Genomic DNA, 20,813 nt, shown 5'->3' on the forward strand with positions numbered 1-20,813 from the left:
GCATTTGCTAATAGTGTGCTATTAGTACCTGCAGTCTGACTAAAAAGTGCTTGATATTCATTTCCAAAGCTCTAAAAACATTTCTGTGGGTGTTATTTGTATTCTTCTAGGATAAAAACTCCTTTAAATGCATGTTGACATGTGACATGTCTGAAATATCCCACCAGTGGGATTCGGACCTGAAAGAGTTAATAACTTTAAAGTTATTAAAAAGTCAAGCTTTGATTGTATTTCATTATATGACCTCAAATGACCTCACAGAAAGCTGTATTCAGTGGAAACTATATATAACAATGACCCTTGTAACTACCAGCGCTATTGGTCAGATAACCATTTCCTCCCTCGTCACCAGCAGTATTCCTTTAGACCAACTTTACAGCCAATTTACTGATAAACTGGCGTTTCGTTCAGTCAGACCGTCATCTAAGTTATGTCTGGTTCATAACGTATGATTGTGTAACAATCAGGTCAAATAATTTCCCTACCTTATAGACAGGAACAAAAATAAAATAAATAAACATATGGGGAAAGAAACACTCAAAACATGATTAGACAGGGACTGAAAATACCACACCCATTGACCCAAAATTAATCAGCAATTCACTTCCCGACTGAACGCAGGGTTTCTCCCATGGGGCTCAGGGGAGTGTGGGGTCTCTCCTAGGCCCCAGTCAGGGGAGTGTGGGGTCTCTCCTAGGCCCCAGTCAGGGGAGTGTGGGGTCTCTCCTAGGCCCCACTGACCGGGTGTGGGAGAAGCACTTCAGTCTGTTAGAAAAGACTAAACACTGATCACTGATCAGAGACGGCAGGCTATTAATGAGCTGCCAAATTCAGCATTCCTGACGAGTTGCTTTACTGGAAACTCACATTTACGTGCTCTCACACACTCAACTATATACACACACACACCCACCCACCCACACCCACACCCACACCCACAGTTCAGTTGGTGTGGCTAATGCCAAGCTGCCTCATTCTTTCAGCTTTGCATGATCACATGACATATGACACCTTGAGGCAAACTGATTTAAATAATGCAAATGGTGGATTATTTGGATATCTTGTGCTGATGTATGGTATTTCTGGAGTATTTAAAAAAAAAAAAAAAAAAAAAAAAAACAATAACACACACACATGCCAAACGGAACCCAAAACTGTGACCCCAAAACTGTGATACAAACCGAATCGGAGATTTTATAATCCATTCCACTCAAGACCTGCAGAGACCTGCAGACTCTGTAAAACCAGCCTCTCTCATCCCAGGGCCGTTTTGCATGCAGACAAAAACGATGCATCTGTGTGTGTGTGTGTGGGGCATGCAAAGCCACGCCTCTTTATGGCTCCATCTTCATCCAGCGTGCGAAGCCCTGACAGCAACTCCTCCACACAAACACAAACACCGCACCTGCTTCATGCCAGAGTCTTCTGAGGTTTCACACATATTCTCTCTTTCCTGAGCGACAACTGACAAGAGACACACACACACACACACACACACAGATTCTCTCTTTCCTGAGCGACAACTGACAAGACACACACACACACACACACACACACACACACACACAGATTCTCCCTGATCTGAGCTACCTTGGCTCTTGTCAAAACAACCACAGTCCCCCACCCCCAACACACACACACACACACACACACACACACACACACACACACACACACACACACACACACACACACACACACACACACACACACACACACACACACACACACACACACACACACACACACACACACACACACACACACACACACACACACACACACACACACAGCGGAGCCACAAACGAGGGCACTGCGTAGCCTATGCATATATTCGGGGCATGTGTTTGCTTTGAGGTGGTATGGGGGGGGGGGGAGGCTAGCACCACATGTCAGACATGTCACACCATCGTTTCCATCGGACCCCCCACCCCCGTCTCTTTCTATTTCTCTCTCTCTCCCACACACATGCTCTCACACACACATGCTTGCGCTCTCTCTCTGTCTCTCTCTCTATAATATAATAATAATAATCTTTATTTATATAGCATTTTTCAAAACAAAGTTACAAGTTTACTCTCTACCCATCAAATAACTCATCCTGCCAAATTCAAGGCAAGGCAAGTTATTTATATAGCCCATTATACCCCAGGTAGACACAATGTGCTTTACATAGCTAAGGCATTACCTCAAATAAAAGTAAACAGGTATAAAACAAATTCACTCTCTCACATCTGCTTGCTCTTGATGACACTGTGCTGAGCGACAGTGCACCGAGATGAGCGGGCGATGTGTTAGGCTCGCTGCGTCCTCGGCCCAACACGGTGGCGGCGGCCTCGGCTCTGCCAAGTCTCCGCTACTCTCCCGCAGGCTCGGGCGCAGGGAGACCATATGTTCCCATATGCCTTCCCCCCAGAGACAAACGAGCAAACGTGCCCCATTTTCCCTTTGTTTTTTCCACTATGAAAAACGTCGAGCTTACCAAGGGTAGCTTGTCCCTCCAGAGAGCAAATGCCTTTGAGTATTAGGCTATGTAATGGGAATTAGGATATGTACTCCCTTGTTCTTGTTAGAGTTATGTATAGGTCTGCCTTGGGGCCAGTGAGAGTATCCTGCAGGAACTGTTACCATGGCAATCACAGTGGCTCAGAGACCGTCAGACCTTGGAATAAACACAGATGGGAATGGATAGAGGCCTCTTACCTTGGGGTAATCCAACTCGAAGAACGTCTCCAGGTTGTTGACGAGGTTCGGGTCGACCCCTTTGAGTGGCTTGAGAAGCGAGACCCCGGCTAGCTTACTGTAGGGCTGCTTGTCAGGAGTTTTCTTGTTGAGATGCAGACGGCTACGGGGCAGAGAAAAAGAACAGGGGGAGGGTGGTGAGAATTAAAATGCAACTAGTTCCGAATGCACAGCGTTTACTGTGTGAGTTAAGTCTCATTTGCTGAAGTATTTGTTCTTGTTTAAGCCTTTTGCAAAGGTAAGGCAAACCTATGCTAATACACCCATGCTAAATATCCATTTGTTTGCAGGCTAATTTGTATGGGATCTACACCTTGCCATAGAAAATCCATTCATTAGGCAACAAGAAGGCGCTGGTTGTTTGCAGAGCAACAGATGCAGAGGATGTTCCAGGATTTGTCCCGAGCTTCAACATCACATTTGCGTCTATAAGACACATTGGCCCACAAATCCCCACTCTAAAGTTGCTTCCTGAAGCACACTCCGTCAATCTTTCTGTGAACATGGTCCGGCTTTTGACCATACATGTTTGTTCTCAAAAAGGCAGGGCAGGGCAGACCAGTAGACCAGTGGCCCAGGCAACAGTAGAGGTCAAAGAGGATGGCTGTTTGTCAGTTTAATGTATTCACCCCCCACATCCCACCTCCACTCAAACTCGCCTCGGCCGACTAGTTTTCCTTCCCCAATGCCACCAGAAAACAATGGCACTTTGCTGAGACAAGCCTTTAGAGGAAGACTCGCTGACTGTGCACAATGGCTAAAACACGGTCTAACGCTAATCGAGCTAGTTTGAAGCCACCACTATGGGAAATGCGGTGTATGATTGCAGCATTCCTGGTAGGGTCTTCAGAACTAAAACACTTTATACAGCCACTCTGAAAACACACACACACACACACACACACACACACACACACACACACACACACACACACACAGACACACACATACACAAAGCATAACATATGCAACGTACCCACACAACTATGAAATATTTATTTGACAGTGTTATATTCTATAAATGTTTAACACTTTTATTCACAAATCCACAACTCTAGATCGGAAACACAAGGTGGCATGATTTTAAACCTTTGCCCTCAAAATCATAATGCTCGATGCAATGGTCAGAGGACAGATGAACCGATAACATTGTGTACAGTAAAACAGTCAACAGCTGATTCATGCCAGAAGCTTTACGACGGAACAATCAAATCCCACCTCACTACCATCAAAAGCTATTAAACAACCTTCACGCACAAGCCTAACAACAATGAATTCCTACCGCGGTTTACTACACTGAACTTTACCTTCACAATTTTACACCCAAAAAGGTTAGGCCTACTGCTAAACTTCTTTTTTTCACGTTACTTCAACAAGAGATTTTCATGTTAAAGTCGTTAGAAAGCAGCATTTCATTTATATGTTTGCTGACCTGCAACAATGGGACTCTGCAAGAATGACATCTTTTTGAACTCAGACCACGACAGGGCAAACAAACAATAACTAGGACTGAGGGGTGTACTACGAAACCAAGCTACACATAGGCTACCTACGCTTACTTTGTGTGAAATGGCTAATCAAACCCTGAACTAGTGATGTGAGGTAATTGGTAATATGATATTGGTAATATGATGCTCCTTGTTGGTGCCCCCCCCCCCCAATCCAAATCCTCCCCCACCTTTCTTATGCAGCCCTTGCCACTTAACCCATTTACTCCTAAAATGCCTGCTAAAAACGCCCATAGAATCCTATGGCATTCTAGACTAAATAACCTTATTTCCTGAGGGTTTTCTGAAAACATACTAAAAATTGTCAACGTCTACCAAAATTTAATATCTAAGCCTCTGTAGCACCTAGAAACATGAAATAAAAAGCATGCTGCGCTACGCAGCATCCAGCGGGAGGGTCAATGTTGCGCTACGCAGCATCCAGCGGGAGGGTCAATGTTGCGTCATGCAGCATCCAGCGCGAATGGGTTAATCTACTAAACCCCTCTTCTACTGCACTTTTTACCCCCCCCCCCCATAAATGCACAAATAGGCTGACACCAGACATAATTTCACTGCATTTCTTACATCCAGTAACTATATGCATGTGACAATAAACTTCCTTGTATCCTTGTATCCTTGATAGGAGTTATCGGCTGTTAACCCAGGCTTTCTGCTTCAGACACTGAGACATACATTGACACACGTCCATGAAGCAAAACATGGAGAAGTCTAAAGCCACTAATTCCAGTAAAGAGGAACAAATGGCTGCTTCTGCATTCATTAAGGTATGAGATCATCTAGGCTGATCAACATGTATTCCGTTAAATAAATCAGTTGCTTTGATGGCAAGATATAAGTGACTCATGCAATCACCTGCGACAGTGTTACATTTATCCACACATCAAAGGTTTCATTTAAGTGGAGCTCCGCCTGTACAATAATTGACGGGATCTTGCGGGAAGGGTACCTCTACTGTCCCAAGATAATAGATTGGTCAGTATGTGGTGCTTCTATCTATACATAACCTGCTCTGGACCACAGTAAGCTGTGCAGCGTAAATTCCCATGGTGACCTAGCCAGGCTAATAGAGCACTTCCTTTTTGTAACTGCAAACCCTGGCTTTTGCCTCAACTTCCACTGACCTTGCTTAGTAGTCTGGTTTAGTCAGAAACCACATCTACTGTATCTATACATTACAGGAATGTCTGTCTGTCTGTCTGCGTGTTTGTGTGTTATTCAGGGTTCCTACACATTTTGCATTTCAAAATTCCATACTTTTTCCATACTCAAATTTCCAAACTTCTCAGTAGATTTTTCTGACCATATTCTCGACATTGCGGCCACTTCTGGTTTGGGATAACTCGGTGAAAACAAACATATGGACAACTAAAGTGAATTAAAAAATGACACTTAATATTCGTCCATTTAGCTGGGTCATTTTTAGTTGTATCTTAGTTGTATCATAGTTGTATCTTGACGATGGGGACTGACAGTTAAGCTACACAACTGTAGGAATGGTTCATTATGACCTGAGTGAAGTGATTAGTACTGCAAATAGTCTAGAAACACAAATATTTCTCCATACCCTTGTTTCTTTTTTCCATACTTATCCAGACCTGGAAATTACTCAAATCAAATTCCATACTTTTCCAGGTTTTCCATACTGCGTAGGAACCCTGGTTATTCGCATAACTGTTGAACTGTTCGTCCGATTGATTTCAAACTTGGCAGGTGTCTTGCTACGGGCACGAGTAAGTGCAGTGCAGTTTGACGCTGTTTAGATAAGAAATGCAAGACATATTGTTAAATGTATTGGTAAAAGAAGCACACTTTGGCTTTTGTCGCTCTACTTACTCCCCCTTTCACACAGCACTGTAGGGTACCAGAGAGGGTAGAAGCTGACCTTTGGCAGAACTGAATCAGCGTACACAGGTAAAAAATGTTAAGCAAGTGCAAGATGTTTGGATGATTATCTCTATGATTATAAAGACTCCCTGTATGCGGTTTGCTTGCATAAATGGATAAATCTGATTTTGGAACAACACGCCAACAAACACGGGTATGCAGTGGCTATTCAAAACGATGTAAAAAATTAATTTAAGGACGTTTCAGAATGCCACACATTACAATCTAAAGACAACGAGTGGCAGACAGAGCGTGATGTCACTTACAGGATACCAGAGACTGTTTCTCTTTCTTCTTTTTTAGATTTAGATTACATTCAACTCTATTGTCATTGTGCAGAGTACAAGTACGGAGACAAGGAAATGCAGTTTGCATCTAACCACAAGCGCAAAAAAGCAGAAAAGTGCAATGTGATACACAGTATAGACAGGTGGTGCAGTATAAACAGTAGAAGACATATAATGCAGTGTAGACAGTCAGTTTTGAGTCACATTGTTGCAAATTGCATATGATGATGAACCGTTCCACAAAATGATTTGTCTTCTTCTATATCATCAAGTTATTCAATAGGCTAAACATATAGTCTTAACTCAAAACAGCTGTTAGGCTTATGTCATTTAGATCTGTAATAAAATGTCACATGCAGCCGTGCCTAAATTCTCCTCACTGCACTACTGGTTCACATACAGTCACACTGCCTCTACAGACTATATCCCTTTATTATCATGATGTACTATTTATGATGCCCTATTTATGACTTGATAATCTTTGTTTTGTACTTGTTACTTTCTCTCTTTGACTTCTTTGCACCTTTGTGGCCTTGCTGGCAAAATTATATTGTATAGGCAACTTTTCAATGACAAATAAAAGTCTTGAATCTTGAATGTAGCATTATATAATATTCAGTATTCACTATTGAATGCTAAGTCGGAATGATGTTTTTGAACGGGCACTGCACTAGTTGTGCAAATGCTACCCCCCAACCTTTTGGCTTGGAGGGAAGTAAGACTATTATTAAGTGTAACATTACTTGATGTTGACTAGACTTGTTACAACATTCTCAACAGGCTTAGTTTATTATAGCTGAACATGAAAAGAAGCAAAGTATGCGCAGCCATAGGAACCACTGCCTACCCAAAGCAGCTGTACCCTTCACAGCCAGCATTCAGCTTAGGTGTTACATTTCCTCCTTCCAGTCTATATATTTCATTCTTTACTGCTTTGTTAGGCTACACGTTTGATTATAAACACATTAGCCAAAAGAAACAGCCAAAGACAGCCAGCTCTGAGCGGCCAAATGACTTGATGAAATGTTTCAGAGTGTAGCTTGCCAACACCTCTCAAATAAACAGGTCCTCAAGAGCCCTGCACTTCTAATGGATGTGGTATGATAATGCAGGACGAGGCGGCCCATGCTGAAGAGGGTGAATCACCACGCGCACGCTGCAGCCGGGAGCAGAGATCCGGTTATAACGCAGCAGCCGGTAATAAAGTCAAGAGCCACCGGACGCCACGGGCTCTTACTGCCGGTCTGAGCGGCAAAACATTGTGACAGTTGAGGAGACCCAGTCCCCACCACAGCCATCCGGGTGAGAGACATCACAAGCAGCAGAAGCGTCGCTTACACTTCCAGCACGATCGGAAGAAATGCGGACAAAATTGTTTAGCCGTATGTTTGCAAAAACTGGAGCCGTTTTTTTGGCGCCGTATTTCGGAGCTACAGCAGCATGCGTAGTAAACCGTACATCTACGCCCAGAATCATATCTGAATCAAGCTCTTGCTTGTTCATGTTTTTTAACGGTCACCTTTCACAGTTGCACGCAACCTCAACGGACTTCTCAAATCTCTGGCGCCAGAGGGGGGGAGTGCGGGACAGGCACTGGGTCCGAGCCACAGCGCTGACAGGGGCAGTACCGGGTTTTAGGAGGCTTTTACTCAGCTGCTCTGTGGTTACAGGGGCTTTTAATCGCGTTGAACGCAGGAGGGGGAGAAGGCAGCCACTTCATTTGTTGAGTGCCTCTGCTGCTACTGCTCCTTCTGTCTCTCTGACGCCCGGGGGGGGGGGGGCAAAGGGTGGTAAGAGCACTAAAAGGCGTGGGACAGGCAGGCAGACACACACACACACACAAAAGAAACACAATCTCCTGATTTCTCCCCATACACACTTCCTCATGCCTGTACTGCTCTCTGCATCCCCCCACCCAGGCCCTGAAGTCTCACTGTCTCTCTTCAGATACCCGCCACAACACACACTAACACACACACACACACACACACACACACACACACACACCCCCACCTTCACACACACACATCGCCTGACTTCCTTGCCCGTCTATAGCCTAACCCCACTGCATCCTGCCTTGCACTCCCCCATCTCCTCCTTGGCAGGCCTGGAAGTCCTTCCTGGTCCTGGACACTATTCAGTTCCAGCAGTGGTGACATCTCTCTCCCGCTGCCGCTGCGACGCAACCTGCCAGCCCTCTACAGGAAGCCGGAGGGGCCTCAAGGACAAGGAAAGCCATTACCCCAACACAGACGAGCCTCCTTGGGCCACACGACTCACCCTACCACTTCCGCCCTCCTCCCTCTCCATATCACACACTCCATCACTCGGTCACCAACTCCGCCGCTCACTTGCTCGTGCTTCCTCCCAGTGCATGTGTGTTCTTATTTTTTGCACACCAACTCACTCTCACTCTCTCTCTCTCTCTCCTAGCCCTATTGTCCTCTTTTATTTCAAAAGGACCATGAACCAAGGCTAGCTCAAATCAGATTTTTGACATTGAGGTTCATCTTCATCAGATGTAGCGCCAGCGCCTCATAACAGTGATAAAGCCTTACAGTATTTCCTTGTGTGAATATATCATTAGGTGAATGAATGTCTGGCACTAGTAGTCAGAATAGGGCAATACTTAAGAACGTCATAGGGCCGCACACTGGGGTTAAGCTATATTTAGCTTCTTTATTTTGTTTTACGGCAAAGGGATGGATTGGGCAACAGGGCATCATTTCAAATTCCAAAGCAAAGAATGAGCAGAGAAAAAGCTTAAGGGACCTAATACATCAGGGTGCAGTGGTGATCATCTCCCTAAATGGCCTCTTCTAGAGGCGCAGGGCGGTATGGCGGTGGGAGGGTGGGGAGTGTTAGCCGATTCTTCCCTCTAGGTTCATTTCGGGGAAGAGCCCAGCACACTTGGCCGGATGTAGCCTTCCTTCTTACGCTCTAGTTACTTTGAGGGACACTTCTGCAACTCTGCCCATCTCTCTCTCTCTCTCTCTCACACACACACACACACACACCTCTCTCTGTGTTTCTCTCACTCACTCACACACACTCGCTCGCTCGCTCGCTCTCAAACACACACACACACTCATTCACTCACACATTCTCTCGCTCTCTCTTACAGACACACATACCCACCCTCTCTCTTTGTTTCTCTCACTCTCACGTACACAAAGATTATCTCTCTCTCTCTCTCTGCCCCCCCCCCCTCTCTCATCATCATCATCTCAGTGGCCTAGCAGACAGAGGAACAGAGTGCCCCCTTCCACTCCAATGCTCCCACTCTACCTTCAATAGTGTTCAAACCAAAACATGACATGGCTTAGCTCAAGATACATGCAGACTGCACTGATGTAGCTCAATTTTTGGACATGCCCCACAGCATTACAGAAGCTTTTAGAGATAGATAGATAGATACTTTATTGATCCCCAATTGGAAATTTAAATTCAAAATTTTGCCACACGGTATAATCCAAGATGCAAAAAGGCCACTTACTGAACATTACTTGCATTCATGTGTAAATCTGTGCAAAACGTCCAACAATACACACTAACGGACACCGGCAAATGGTTTTAAAGTGTAAAGTTAAAGGTTTAAGATGAAAGTTGTCAACAGAAAGAAAACGACTTCTGAACCAATCACAGATGCTTACGAGAAGAAATGTTGAGAAATAAGATTGTTCTTCAGGGATGTTTGGAATTCAACATAATATCCTACCATTACAGTGTTGAAGCAGGGCAAGCAGGCCTAATCAAGGATCTTTGGTGATATACGAGGGCCAGAGATCTTTCCTGGTTATTAGATTATTTGTGACTGATCCAATCATGCAACGTAGTGGTCCAGTTTCGCAGTGAACAAAGTATAGGTAAGGTTATCTGAATACATTTGACTACGACCAGCGTAGTTTTAGTTCATATCATACTGGTATTGTTAGGCTGCCAATGTAAACGGCTACATTTCGGCGTTGTTATCAATAAACAGCACAAAACTCCTTGTATCCTCTGCGTGTTTCTCACCGGGACACCACATGAACGGCACTATTGTGACTGTAGGAAGTCAGCCGTTATCATATGACCACCACGACGGAGGCTTAAGTGATGCCAGGGTTCCAACCCACTGGTTTCACAGAAGCGCGCTTGATAACATGGGATAAATCAATGTTTACACCTTGAGACTGGTATAAGCGTCTTTAACATGAATTATATAGTACTCCGCGATTTTCACTCGACATGACAAGATAAGTGAGTAACGTTAACGTAAAATACCTACAATGAGTCGGAACGACGGGAAAGCGTTATTTTCTGTTGGATAGTTAATCTACCGAGTTAAAGTGTCTGCGGCTAACATTATCCATGTTAGCTAACGTCCAAAACGGAGCTCGCCAGATAGTAATAGTCCTAACGTTGTGTTTTATGGTAACGTGATCCCAGTTGAGGTTCGAGCAGCAATCTGCTAAAATTATACGACAACGATGTACTCTTACCTATTGTTCCATAAACCTAATTTACTACTCGATCACACTAACGTTAAATGGAGCTGTCAGGTAGCTTGGCCGCGCTTTCGGAGCGGTAGTCGTTGTCCCCTGGGCGATTTCCGAGGTTAATTGAGCCTTCCGTAACGTTAAACATGGTTAGTCTTTCCAAGCCATAATAGGACAAATTCCTACACTGATAACCTTTTAGTTTAGTAAGGTGGATGGCGTTAGGGAAATAACCCAAAGCCGGGTGGACTGGCATCAATGGCTGCCACTCACAGGTCTGTCATCCATACAATAACCAAGCATTCAGACAGACAGGCTGCCTTGTGTAAACCCAGTATAATTGACGCTGCTTGCAAATGAGTATGCCCCTGGCTGGATAATACACGTTGCAGTTAGCTGCTTTGCAGATGCTATGTGGTCTCCTTCCTTTGCCACTCTGTCAAAATGCACCCGAATCTCAGTATTGCTGTAACCATAGAAGAAGCTTTCTACTTTCTAGTCTCTCACCTAACTGTATCGTTAGCTAGAAGCTAACAGGCAGATGGAATGTCTGGCTATCTGACAATGAAAACGTCAGTGTGTAGATCTACCATAATTGATGAACTGCAACACATCTTCACACGTATCGTTATATGGATTTAGCAGACGCCTTTGTCCAAATCATTACATACATTTAAAATAACGTCAGCTGAACTACTAAGCCCATCGCAGGCCCTTCAAATGACCATACAAGAACATTAGCCAACTAGCTACCCATAGTTAAGCAGTGCGCTCCACGTATGGACGAGAGATCATACGCTAGAGCTACCTTTCGCTAGGTAACATTAGCAAGCTAGCGTGTTGCCTTTTCAAAATAGCAAGACATTCTGAACGCGATACTCACACATAGATGATCGACATGAAATGCATGAGCCAGAGAACAATAAATAAGCAAAATCCGAAGATGGAGAAACCTTGCATGGCAAGATCAAGGAGGGCCATGGTTGTCCCGTAATGTGTATTTGTCTCCGTAGTACTTGGCCCTAGAGCGCAGTAGAGGCTACTGCCGAATGATAGCAGAATGGGAAGGCTCTTGGTGGTAACGCAGAGCAACGGGGTGGAGTTCGTAGGCTAGTAGTCGAGTTGGTATTTGTGGGATGGTCCGTGTTTGACAGAGGGTAGGCTAGTGGGCACAGCCATTATTTAGTCAATATTACCTTATTTTATATTACAACGAGTTGCACATTGAACTAGGCTAACTTTTACATTTTACGTGTGTGATACGTGCTCTCAACGCCCATTTCTTTCTGATGCAAGTGCCAATTCCAAATAGTGTGATGTGGCAAGGGTTTTAATGGACATGGGCTATGGGTGACATCCTGAAATAGGATAATAATTTCAATTTAATTTAACTGATTAGGCCTAATCATTGGGCTATGCATGTTGTGTAAATGTCAAGACCTCAGCTGTCATGTTGATGTTAATATTCATATTCTTCATTTTACATTATTTGTCAAACTATGAATCCAAAATCTAGGCTGTCCATAATTAAGTTTTGGCCCTTTCGAAGAGGAAGAGCCAAGGTACTGGAAATGTCACTCTAAGAAAAAAAAAATGAAATGAGAGCTCTCTGTGCGGATCATTTCTTACTAATGTAGCCTACTTTAATTACTTCACCTATCCAAATGGCTTTTTGAATGTGCATGGCACTGGTCCTCTCCTATAGGCCTATGTTACAGCAAAGTCGCTTGCCTAGTCCCTGGCTACCTCACAAGTGAGGTTACAGTCTCTCAGATAGGCCTATTACAATCTTCAACTGGTTAATTTGTTGTGTCACCATGGCATGTGAAAGCGCATGCCAAAGGTAGGGCAGTATTGAGGGCCTCTCCAACGGTTTTCCATGAACACAGGGATAGGCTAATGTTATAAGGTGCAGCACGTCTCCTGCCTGAACCCTGTTTTTAGACCTATACGCCTACTTCCACCATACACATTTATTAATGCATAACAATATACATTTTACTTACATTTTTATTCACCACAATAAGCCAGTATAGCCAGTGGCATACTGTACATTTAAGGACAGTCTAAAAGATCCTTAAAACATCTTAGCTGCTTGTTATGGATAATGAATAACAAGGAAGTACCAAAGCTAAAATCAATACTTAAAAACTCTGTATGTCAGATCTTGCTGTTGTGAAAGCACACTGGAATGAGTGACTCACTGAGGGATCAATGTTGTGGCCACTCCTTATGGATTGCCATCAGTAGCCTATGACATCATCCACAAGGAAGGAAGTGATAAGTCAGGAAATGGCAGCCTATTACACCTTAATGTGATGCATAGCTGTCATTGGACTGTCACTTTGACTATTTAAAGATTGCTGACATTATAATTTTATGTAGACAAGAGAAAGATCTTGAGTCAATTAGTAATTTTCGTTTTCAAAAGGCAACTTAAATTTGACAGACAATTTGAATTAGCCTAAAATGTAAGCTTTCAATAAATATCTGACATTGGATGACAAATAGTCTCCACCATTTAAAATCTCTTAAAATAGGAGAGAATTTTATGTTTCAAAATCTTGGCTCAATAACTAGGCCACAGATCAGATAAGTTGCTGTCTTTGAATAAGAAGTATTCTGTAAATGTGGCCAGCTATTGGGCAATGGAGCAGTCTAACCAGTTAAATTAAGGTGTTCTTACACACCCAAATACATGACCAGACAACCACTAGATGTGTGAGGCTGCCCCATAAAATTCATACTCCTCCTTTGCCTCAGGTAAAAACATTTCCATCTGAACTGTGGGAAAATATTTAAAGAGTAAATCACCGGTGACGGCAGGTGTTTTAAATAATGTTTTGGATGCAGCCAGCCTCCCTCTCGGCTCCTCAAGGTTTTTAAGTTGGCTCTCTTGAAAGTTTTTTTTTTTTTTACATATTTATCAGATTTGTAAAACACTTGGACTGATGGTATGTAAAATACAACTAAATGATGTTCTATGATGCCATCTTGTGGTGAGATTTAATGACTCATTAAATGCTCAGAAGTACCTCTCATCACAGCTTCTATTACTAAACAACAACATTATATCTTTGAATATACTTACCGGTATTCACCAAAATAAATTTAAAAGAAGTGTCATACCCATACAACTATGCTCCTCCTTCTTTCCTCCACTTCCTTATATTCCATAATTTGTTTGTTTGTTTGTTTGAGCAGATGCATGTCTTTTAAAAAACTTTTTTTTTCAAAAACCTTTTATAGGCAACATGTACATTTTTTAAAGAGCAAACAAAACTACACATTTGACCAATGCGCCTCTTTTTTGCCAGTTTTTTATTTTTATTTCTTACTTTATAGTTATAGACGTTGACAGGACAGAGGTGCACTGTGGTGAAGAAAATGAGAGGGAGAGTGATATGGGTAGTGAGTGAGTCTGAGAAACGACCTGATGACTCAAACCTGGATATTTGTGCTCTTAGGGCCCGTAGGTGGTGCAAATCGCTGTTGCCGCAGTGACGCTGCCTTTTTTCCTCCAATTAGTGGTGATTTTTCATCTGTTCTGTATTCTTTGAGAACGCTCTGCTGTCAGAATCAGAATGGTCACTTGAGGGATTCCATCATACTAAGCTGTTTCTGCATTTGTACATGTCATGCAAACTCTTGTCCCTTTTGAGTACCCTATCACTTCAACATTTTTTTCTTATCATGCATAACTGGTTTTATCACTCCTATGTTTTACAATGCTACTCTACACCCACACCATGCTTTTACACAGATTCTCCATTCGTGTCTCCGTGTTTCAACCAACCTTCAAACTGGGTCGCACACCATTCACACACCTGGCCCACCTGTAGGTTGTTTTTTGGACCTGGATGCAGATTTCTGAAAGGGTTGAATGAGTGCTGACTCATATGTTATTAGAAACCCCCAAACTCTGGAACTCAGACTTGGGAAAGACAAATTACATTTGAGAGGCACGTTGTGCAAATTGTATTTTTTAAGTTAATCTAATAAAGAACCTTGTTGTTCCCACAGTGCCGTCCACACTGGTTGACACTGGTCACTGTTTATGATCCAGGTACGAAATAATCTACAGGTCCACAAAAGGTCAACAAAAATTCAAGAGAAAGCTTTTATAGCACAATGCTTTCACATCTAGCCTTTTATATCATCTTGATCATTCAGCGCTCTATTAGTTCTTACCAGTGCTGCTGCTCTTGACAAGTTGACAAATTATATAAAGGTACAATGTTAAGCTCTTGTCATATTTATCAGCAAGTCTGGCTTTCCTCATGTCATGTGTACTTGCCAGGGATCTCTTCATGCAACACATTTTTTTGGGCTTGGTTTCAGGGCGCCCCCTGGTGTCTGGTCTTATGAAATGTGAACGCACAACACCTCAAGCAAAAACAAGTTTTAAAGAATATTTGTGAGAAAGAAGGCACTGTCTTTTTAGATTTCAATTTACTTTTCATTATATTTACATTACTTTACATTACATAAATCATATAGTAATAACATATTAATTACATACATTTAGCCATCAATATATTACAAGATATATGCACTTAAAAATAGTGTGATACTCTTTAAGAATAGTATTTTCATGTACTTTATTAGCTGTAGGCTTTAGAAACACACTGTGGCTCTAGCTTGTGCCTTATGCATCTCATCACATGTTGTGGACACAAATGGCACCCATTTCATAGAATGACCCACATAATGAGTCATAAAGTTCAGACTAAATAAATAAAGCAAGTAGCATTTTATTTGCATGCATGGCAAATACACACACAGACGCACACACACAGAGAGAGGGGGGGGGGATGGACAAAAATACATCAAAATGTATTTTAAAATAAAACATTCAAATACCTGAAAGTATTGTAAATTAGCTTTATCAGTATTGTATACTTCTTATGGTCATTTGTGCCCATGCGTGTCTTTGTCTGTATGCAGAGGGTCCTCACTGAGAGTCTCTCTCGGGACCTTTTGCTTATCACCAGGTGTGAAACATCAGCATTTGTAGAAACAGTATAGGGCCAGGCCTCTGAAGAACATCCCAGGCAAGGGTTTTAATTACATAACAATGAGGGTGACCAGACTTGATGGCATTCCCAAAACAACTCCATTTAAAGCAAAGATCCCTGATTACTAACCCTGTCTGTTTAAAGCGTAGGAGAATGAGCCCTCTGCTTGTTCTAAATCACTCCCCCTTTTTTGTTGTAACATACTTAAGCTCAGGTCATTTCTCTTTTGAGTTAGAGCAGGGATTCCCTGTGGTACGTGTTCCACCTGTGGAACGCAAGCGCCCACTAGGGGTACGCGAGATGAAAAGGGCAATGTCGGAAATATGTTACAAATTATTTTTTTTAATCTTAAGCTTATGTTCTCTTTGTTATTTGTATTTCATAATGTTGTTCTCCACACTCTTTTTTTAGTGTGAGAGCTCATAGACAGTTGCACATTTTGATTTTGTTATTTGTTATCATGTAGGGCGGCTAATTATGATGCCTGGAATGTGTCAATAGAATGTGTTACGTTTTTTTATACAACAATTGGGTTCTATGGAACTATTTATTTGTTTCTGATTGGCCGAGAGACGTTCCATGAGTTGGAATATCCCTGGACATTTCAACTCAGACTTTGCACAGCTAATAATAAATCACTCCGCGATACAATGCGAAGATTTGACACAATGTTCTCATCCCAGCCCTCCACTATTTTAAGCAATGGGTTACTCCTTAGCAAACCATAACGAAACAGTGATTCACCACATCTGTGGATTAAGCCACACAGTCAACTCAATGTAAGTAAGATAAACGAGGATGCTAATTGTTCACAGCATTGCCAGCATTGTGTATAATATGATTGTCACTTGGAGGAGACTTGTAGATAACTAACGTTAGCATAGTTAGCTAACCGCTACCGTTAGCTAACCGTCACGTCAGGCTGTGCACAGTAGTGTAACATTTATTCACCATAAAGTGCTCAGTTTGATGCTCCTATAAGGAGGGCTTTGCCTTGTGTTAGTATGACCCCATCATTTGACTCTTTCTCTCCTCTTGATGAGGAAGCAGTCTCTCAATTGCTTCAGCGATGTCGTCCAACAACATGCCCATTAGATCCTGTCCCGTCCACTCTTCTACAGTCTATCTCACCCGCTGTTCTACCAGCAGTCACACATGTATTTAATGCTTCACTCAGTTCTGGAATAGTTCCTTATTCTTTTAAACAGGCTAGGGTTACACCTCTGCTAAAGAAAAGTACACTTAATCCAACTGAGGTGAAGAACTACAGACCTGTCTCCCTTCTTCCTTTCTTGTCAAAGGTTTTGGAGAAAGTGGTCTTCAAGCAAGTTTGTGACTTTCTTCATCAGAATAATCTACTAGACCCTATGCAGTCTGGTTTCAAGAGTGGTCATTCTACTGAAACTGCTCTTCTGTCTGTGACTGAAGCATTGAGAGTAGCTAAGTCCTCTGCTCAGTCATCAGTATTAATTCTACTAGATTTATCTGCAGCCTTTGATACTGTTAACCATGACATTCTCCTATCTATACTATCTGAACTGGGAATTTCTGGAAAAGCTCTTGACTGGTTTGAATCTTACCTTAAAGGGCGTTCTTTCAACGTGTCTTGGCAGGGACAAGTATCTAAGTCTCATGCCCTCACCACAGGTGTGCCTCAGGGATCAGTATTAGGACCCTTGCTTTTCTCTATTTACACCACTTCCTTAGGTGATACTATTCGCTCCCATGGATTTGACCATCACTGTTATGCAGACGACACTCAACTTTACCTGTCTTTCCCACCTGATGACTCTAGTGTTTCCCACCGGATTTCTGCATGCCTTAAGGATATTTCAGCCTGGATGAAAGATCGGCACCTTCAGCTTAATCTCTCAAAAACAGAGTTTTTGGTGTTTCCAGCTAAAACAGCTATTCCCCAACAGATTAACATCCAGCTTGACTCAACTTCACTGACCCCAACTAGATCGGCACGAAACTTGGGCGTTGTAATTGATGACCGACTTAACTTCTCTGAGCATATAGCTTCTATTGCAAAATCATGCCGGTTTATGCTTTACAACATTAGGAAGATCAGACCTTATCTGACACAAGATTCCACACAACTTCTTGTTCAGACCATGGTCATCTCTAAGCTGGACTATTGTAATTCACTGTTAGCTGGCTTACCCGCTTGTGTAACAAGATCATTACAGCTGATTCAAAATGCTGGAGCACGCCTGGTCTTCAATCAGCCAAAGAGGACACATGTAACTCCTCTCCTAGTTACTCTCCATTGGCTCCCTATAGTAGCCAGAATTAAATTTAAATCTCTCACTTTGGCCTATAATTCAATAATCAAGCCTTACATCCCCAACCGCCCACTGCGGTCTTCTGGTGAGCGTATGTTGTGTCGACCAGTCATAAAAACTGAGTCTAATTCCAGACTCTTTTCTTCAGTGGTTCCATGTTGGTGGAATGAACTGCCCAGTGGTCTCCGTTCCTGTGGTAGTTTTGGGTCGTTTAAGAGGGGTCTAAAGACATTCCTATTCAACATATACTTAGTTGTTTAAGCGCTTATGTGTTATGGTTTATATAATGTTGTTTTATTTTAATTGGGCTGTTAATTAATTTGACATTATTGTTTATTATTGATATTCTCCTTAATGTAGTCTTAGCATGTTATTGTTTTATATTATTGATTGAATTGACATTATTGTTTTTATTATTGCCTTTCCCCTTTTTTACATTGCTTTTTTATTAGGCTATTGATTGAATTGATATTATTGTGTACTACAACTATTCTCCTTACTATATTTGACCTAGATTTTAATCTGTTCCCTGTTCATTTTTAAATATTATTATGTTGTTTTGTATTTATATGTCGCTTTGGACAAAGGCGTCTGCTAAATCCATAACCATAACCATAACCATAAAGTAATAAAGTGGAGTGGTTCTGCAATGTAGACTATGTTTCCGTTTTTTTGCAGTACCATGTCCCTTACATGACATGGCCCAGTGTCCTTGTAACATGCATGCAGCAAACCTAGATATGAATGTGATTTCAGCCCGACTTCCAACATTTCTTTCAAGAAGACACGTAAACCACAAAGACCCGTAACGAGGATCTGGAATGTTGGTTACCTAGCAACCAAGACGCTGTCTATAGACCCTTTCAACAATAAAAACAAAAACAATGCTTGAACGTTCTATTTGGGTCCCAATCTACCTCCTCTGCATTCAGATAACATATGGAATGTTAAAAAGGAAGTCTTGTGGGGCCAACTATGATGCTGATAATGGAACTCTCTTGAAAGGGTCTATAGAGTGTCCCAGTGACGCCACTTCCACTTACCTCCATGTGACCTATCTTTCAAAAAATTTTGAACGCCAGTCTATCCTCCTGACTACCAGCAGTTCAATTTTGTCCTCTCTAGAGGACCTTTATAAACCGGAATATCTCCTACACCATACATTCTACTGAGCTAATTCCTTTTGTTCTCTAAAGAGGACATTTAGGGCTTTTGAATGGTATCACATGTCTGGGGGTGGGGTTTTGGGAACTTCCTCTTCCTCTTCAAAGAAAATGGTGGCCATCACCACAAGGGCATTTTATGGAAAGAAGAAAAGTAAGTGCTTAATCAAGTTAGTTGAGCATTTAACATTTAAAATGTTGTTGTTGTTTTTTCTATGAATCTCTTAAAAACACTTAAAATAATTTTCTGAAGTAATGTAACAATGTTTTACCATCATAGGAGAGTGTTAAACAATTGTCCTCCGCAGTGGACATTTGTAGTTACTACCTCCATTTTGTTCTCTTTTTTACTTATACGTACATTATATGATTCAGTTTTATGTGTACGGTGTTATGAAGTCCACTGAAATGGACACTTTATATTTCTTAAATAAAAACATTTTTTTCAAAAAAAAAGTTTTCAGTATGCTCATTGTCTTCCAAACTATTGGGGAAGTTAAGAAAAAAAAAGAATTTGGAGATATTTTTTTTCTTGGTAGTCAGGAGGGTATGGCGAAAAATAAATTATTTTCTGGTCCCGGTTGACTTGTGCCTTGAATTACCCATATGATGTTTGTCAATTTTAAAGACAATTTTTCATGTAAAGACATTTGCAGTTTGTTTCGTAACTATTGAATTACAACATTGTGAAAGATCGTAATTCCAACAACTACAAACCCATCAGTCGCGCTAGTGACGTTAGCTCATTCACAGCCACACTAGATTGTACAAGCATACCAGCAACAGGTCTTAATTGGGCTTTCCTTGCCGATGAAAATACCATGAGTCAGAGGATTAAACACATCAGGTAAGTTGTATTCGTCCATAGACTGTACATTAGATACTGTTAAGTGACATAGCAGGCAGCAAGATGCAACGTTAACTAGCATAACAGCTATCAGCTAGCTTCTAATCTTATCGTTTCATTACGTTGGTGACGTACATCGTTCGAGACGAGAGATGTAGTCCACTGAGCGGATTCGTACAAAACCAACATAACTTTTGCAGTCTATCGAACAACAGTAGCTACTTTCTTGACGTGAAAAATTATCTTTTAAATTCACACACATCATATGTGAAATTCGTGGCACAATTCAAATGGGACCAAAAAAATAATTATCTCTCCATTAACTCCCGTTCGCGATATTTTTTTCCCCAGGATGGTAGGGGAAGACTGTTTGTGATTGTTCTACGTTTGAAATTGTTCAACGTCCACGACCAGAATGATGATTTGATTACTACCCATCTCCATAGAAACGGACAAGGTAGTAGCCGGCCAATCACAGGGCAGGTAGGGCGGGACTCTTCCCCTACCATCCTGGGAAAACAAGATCTCACAGAGAGACGTGCACACGGCACGAGGGACCAACTACAGCCAGACGTGCAGTCAGCACGCGCTC

At 42.0% G+C, this 20,813-nt stretch overlaps 1 protein-coding gene across 2 annotated transcripts in view; it reads right to left on the reverse strand.

Moving 5' to 3' along the window:
• The window catches only part of ugcg (UDP-glucose ceramide glucosyltransferase), a 40,795-nt gene extending 28,858 nt beyond the window's left edge, over positions 1-11,937 (reverse strand). The window contains exons 1-2 of one of the 2 annotated variants that reach the window (XM_076283891.1): positions 11,789-11,937; positions 2,704-2,845 (exon numbers count right to left, since the gene is read on the reverse strand). In XM_076283891.1, the coding sequence (XP_076140006.1) occupies positions 2,704-2,845; positions 11,789-11,886 (240 nt within the window). In that variant the 5' untranslated portion in view covers positions 11,887-11,937. Of the gene's footprint in view, positions 1-1,181; positions 1,238-2,703; positions 2,846-11,788 lie in introns of those variants that run through there. The other variant, XM_076283892.1, reaches the window with a different exon arrangement.
• Between the last annotated feature and the right edge of the window lie 8,876 nt (positions 11,938-20,813).

Source organism: Alosa pseudoharengus, unplaced genomic scaffold (assembly GCF_046254945.1).
Source record: "Alosa pseudoharengus isolate Yale_2024_CS ecotype anadromous, Long Island Sound unplaced genomic scaffold, YU_APseudo_1.1 YU_APseudo_1.1_scf_14, whole genome shotgun sequence".
In the NCBI taxonomy this organism is placed as follows: Eukaryota; Metazoa; Chordata; class Actinopteri; order Clupeiformes; family Clupeidae; genus Alosa; species Alosa pseudoharengus.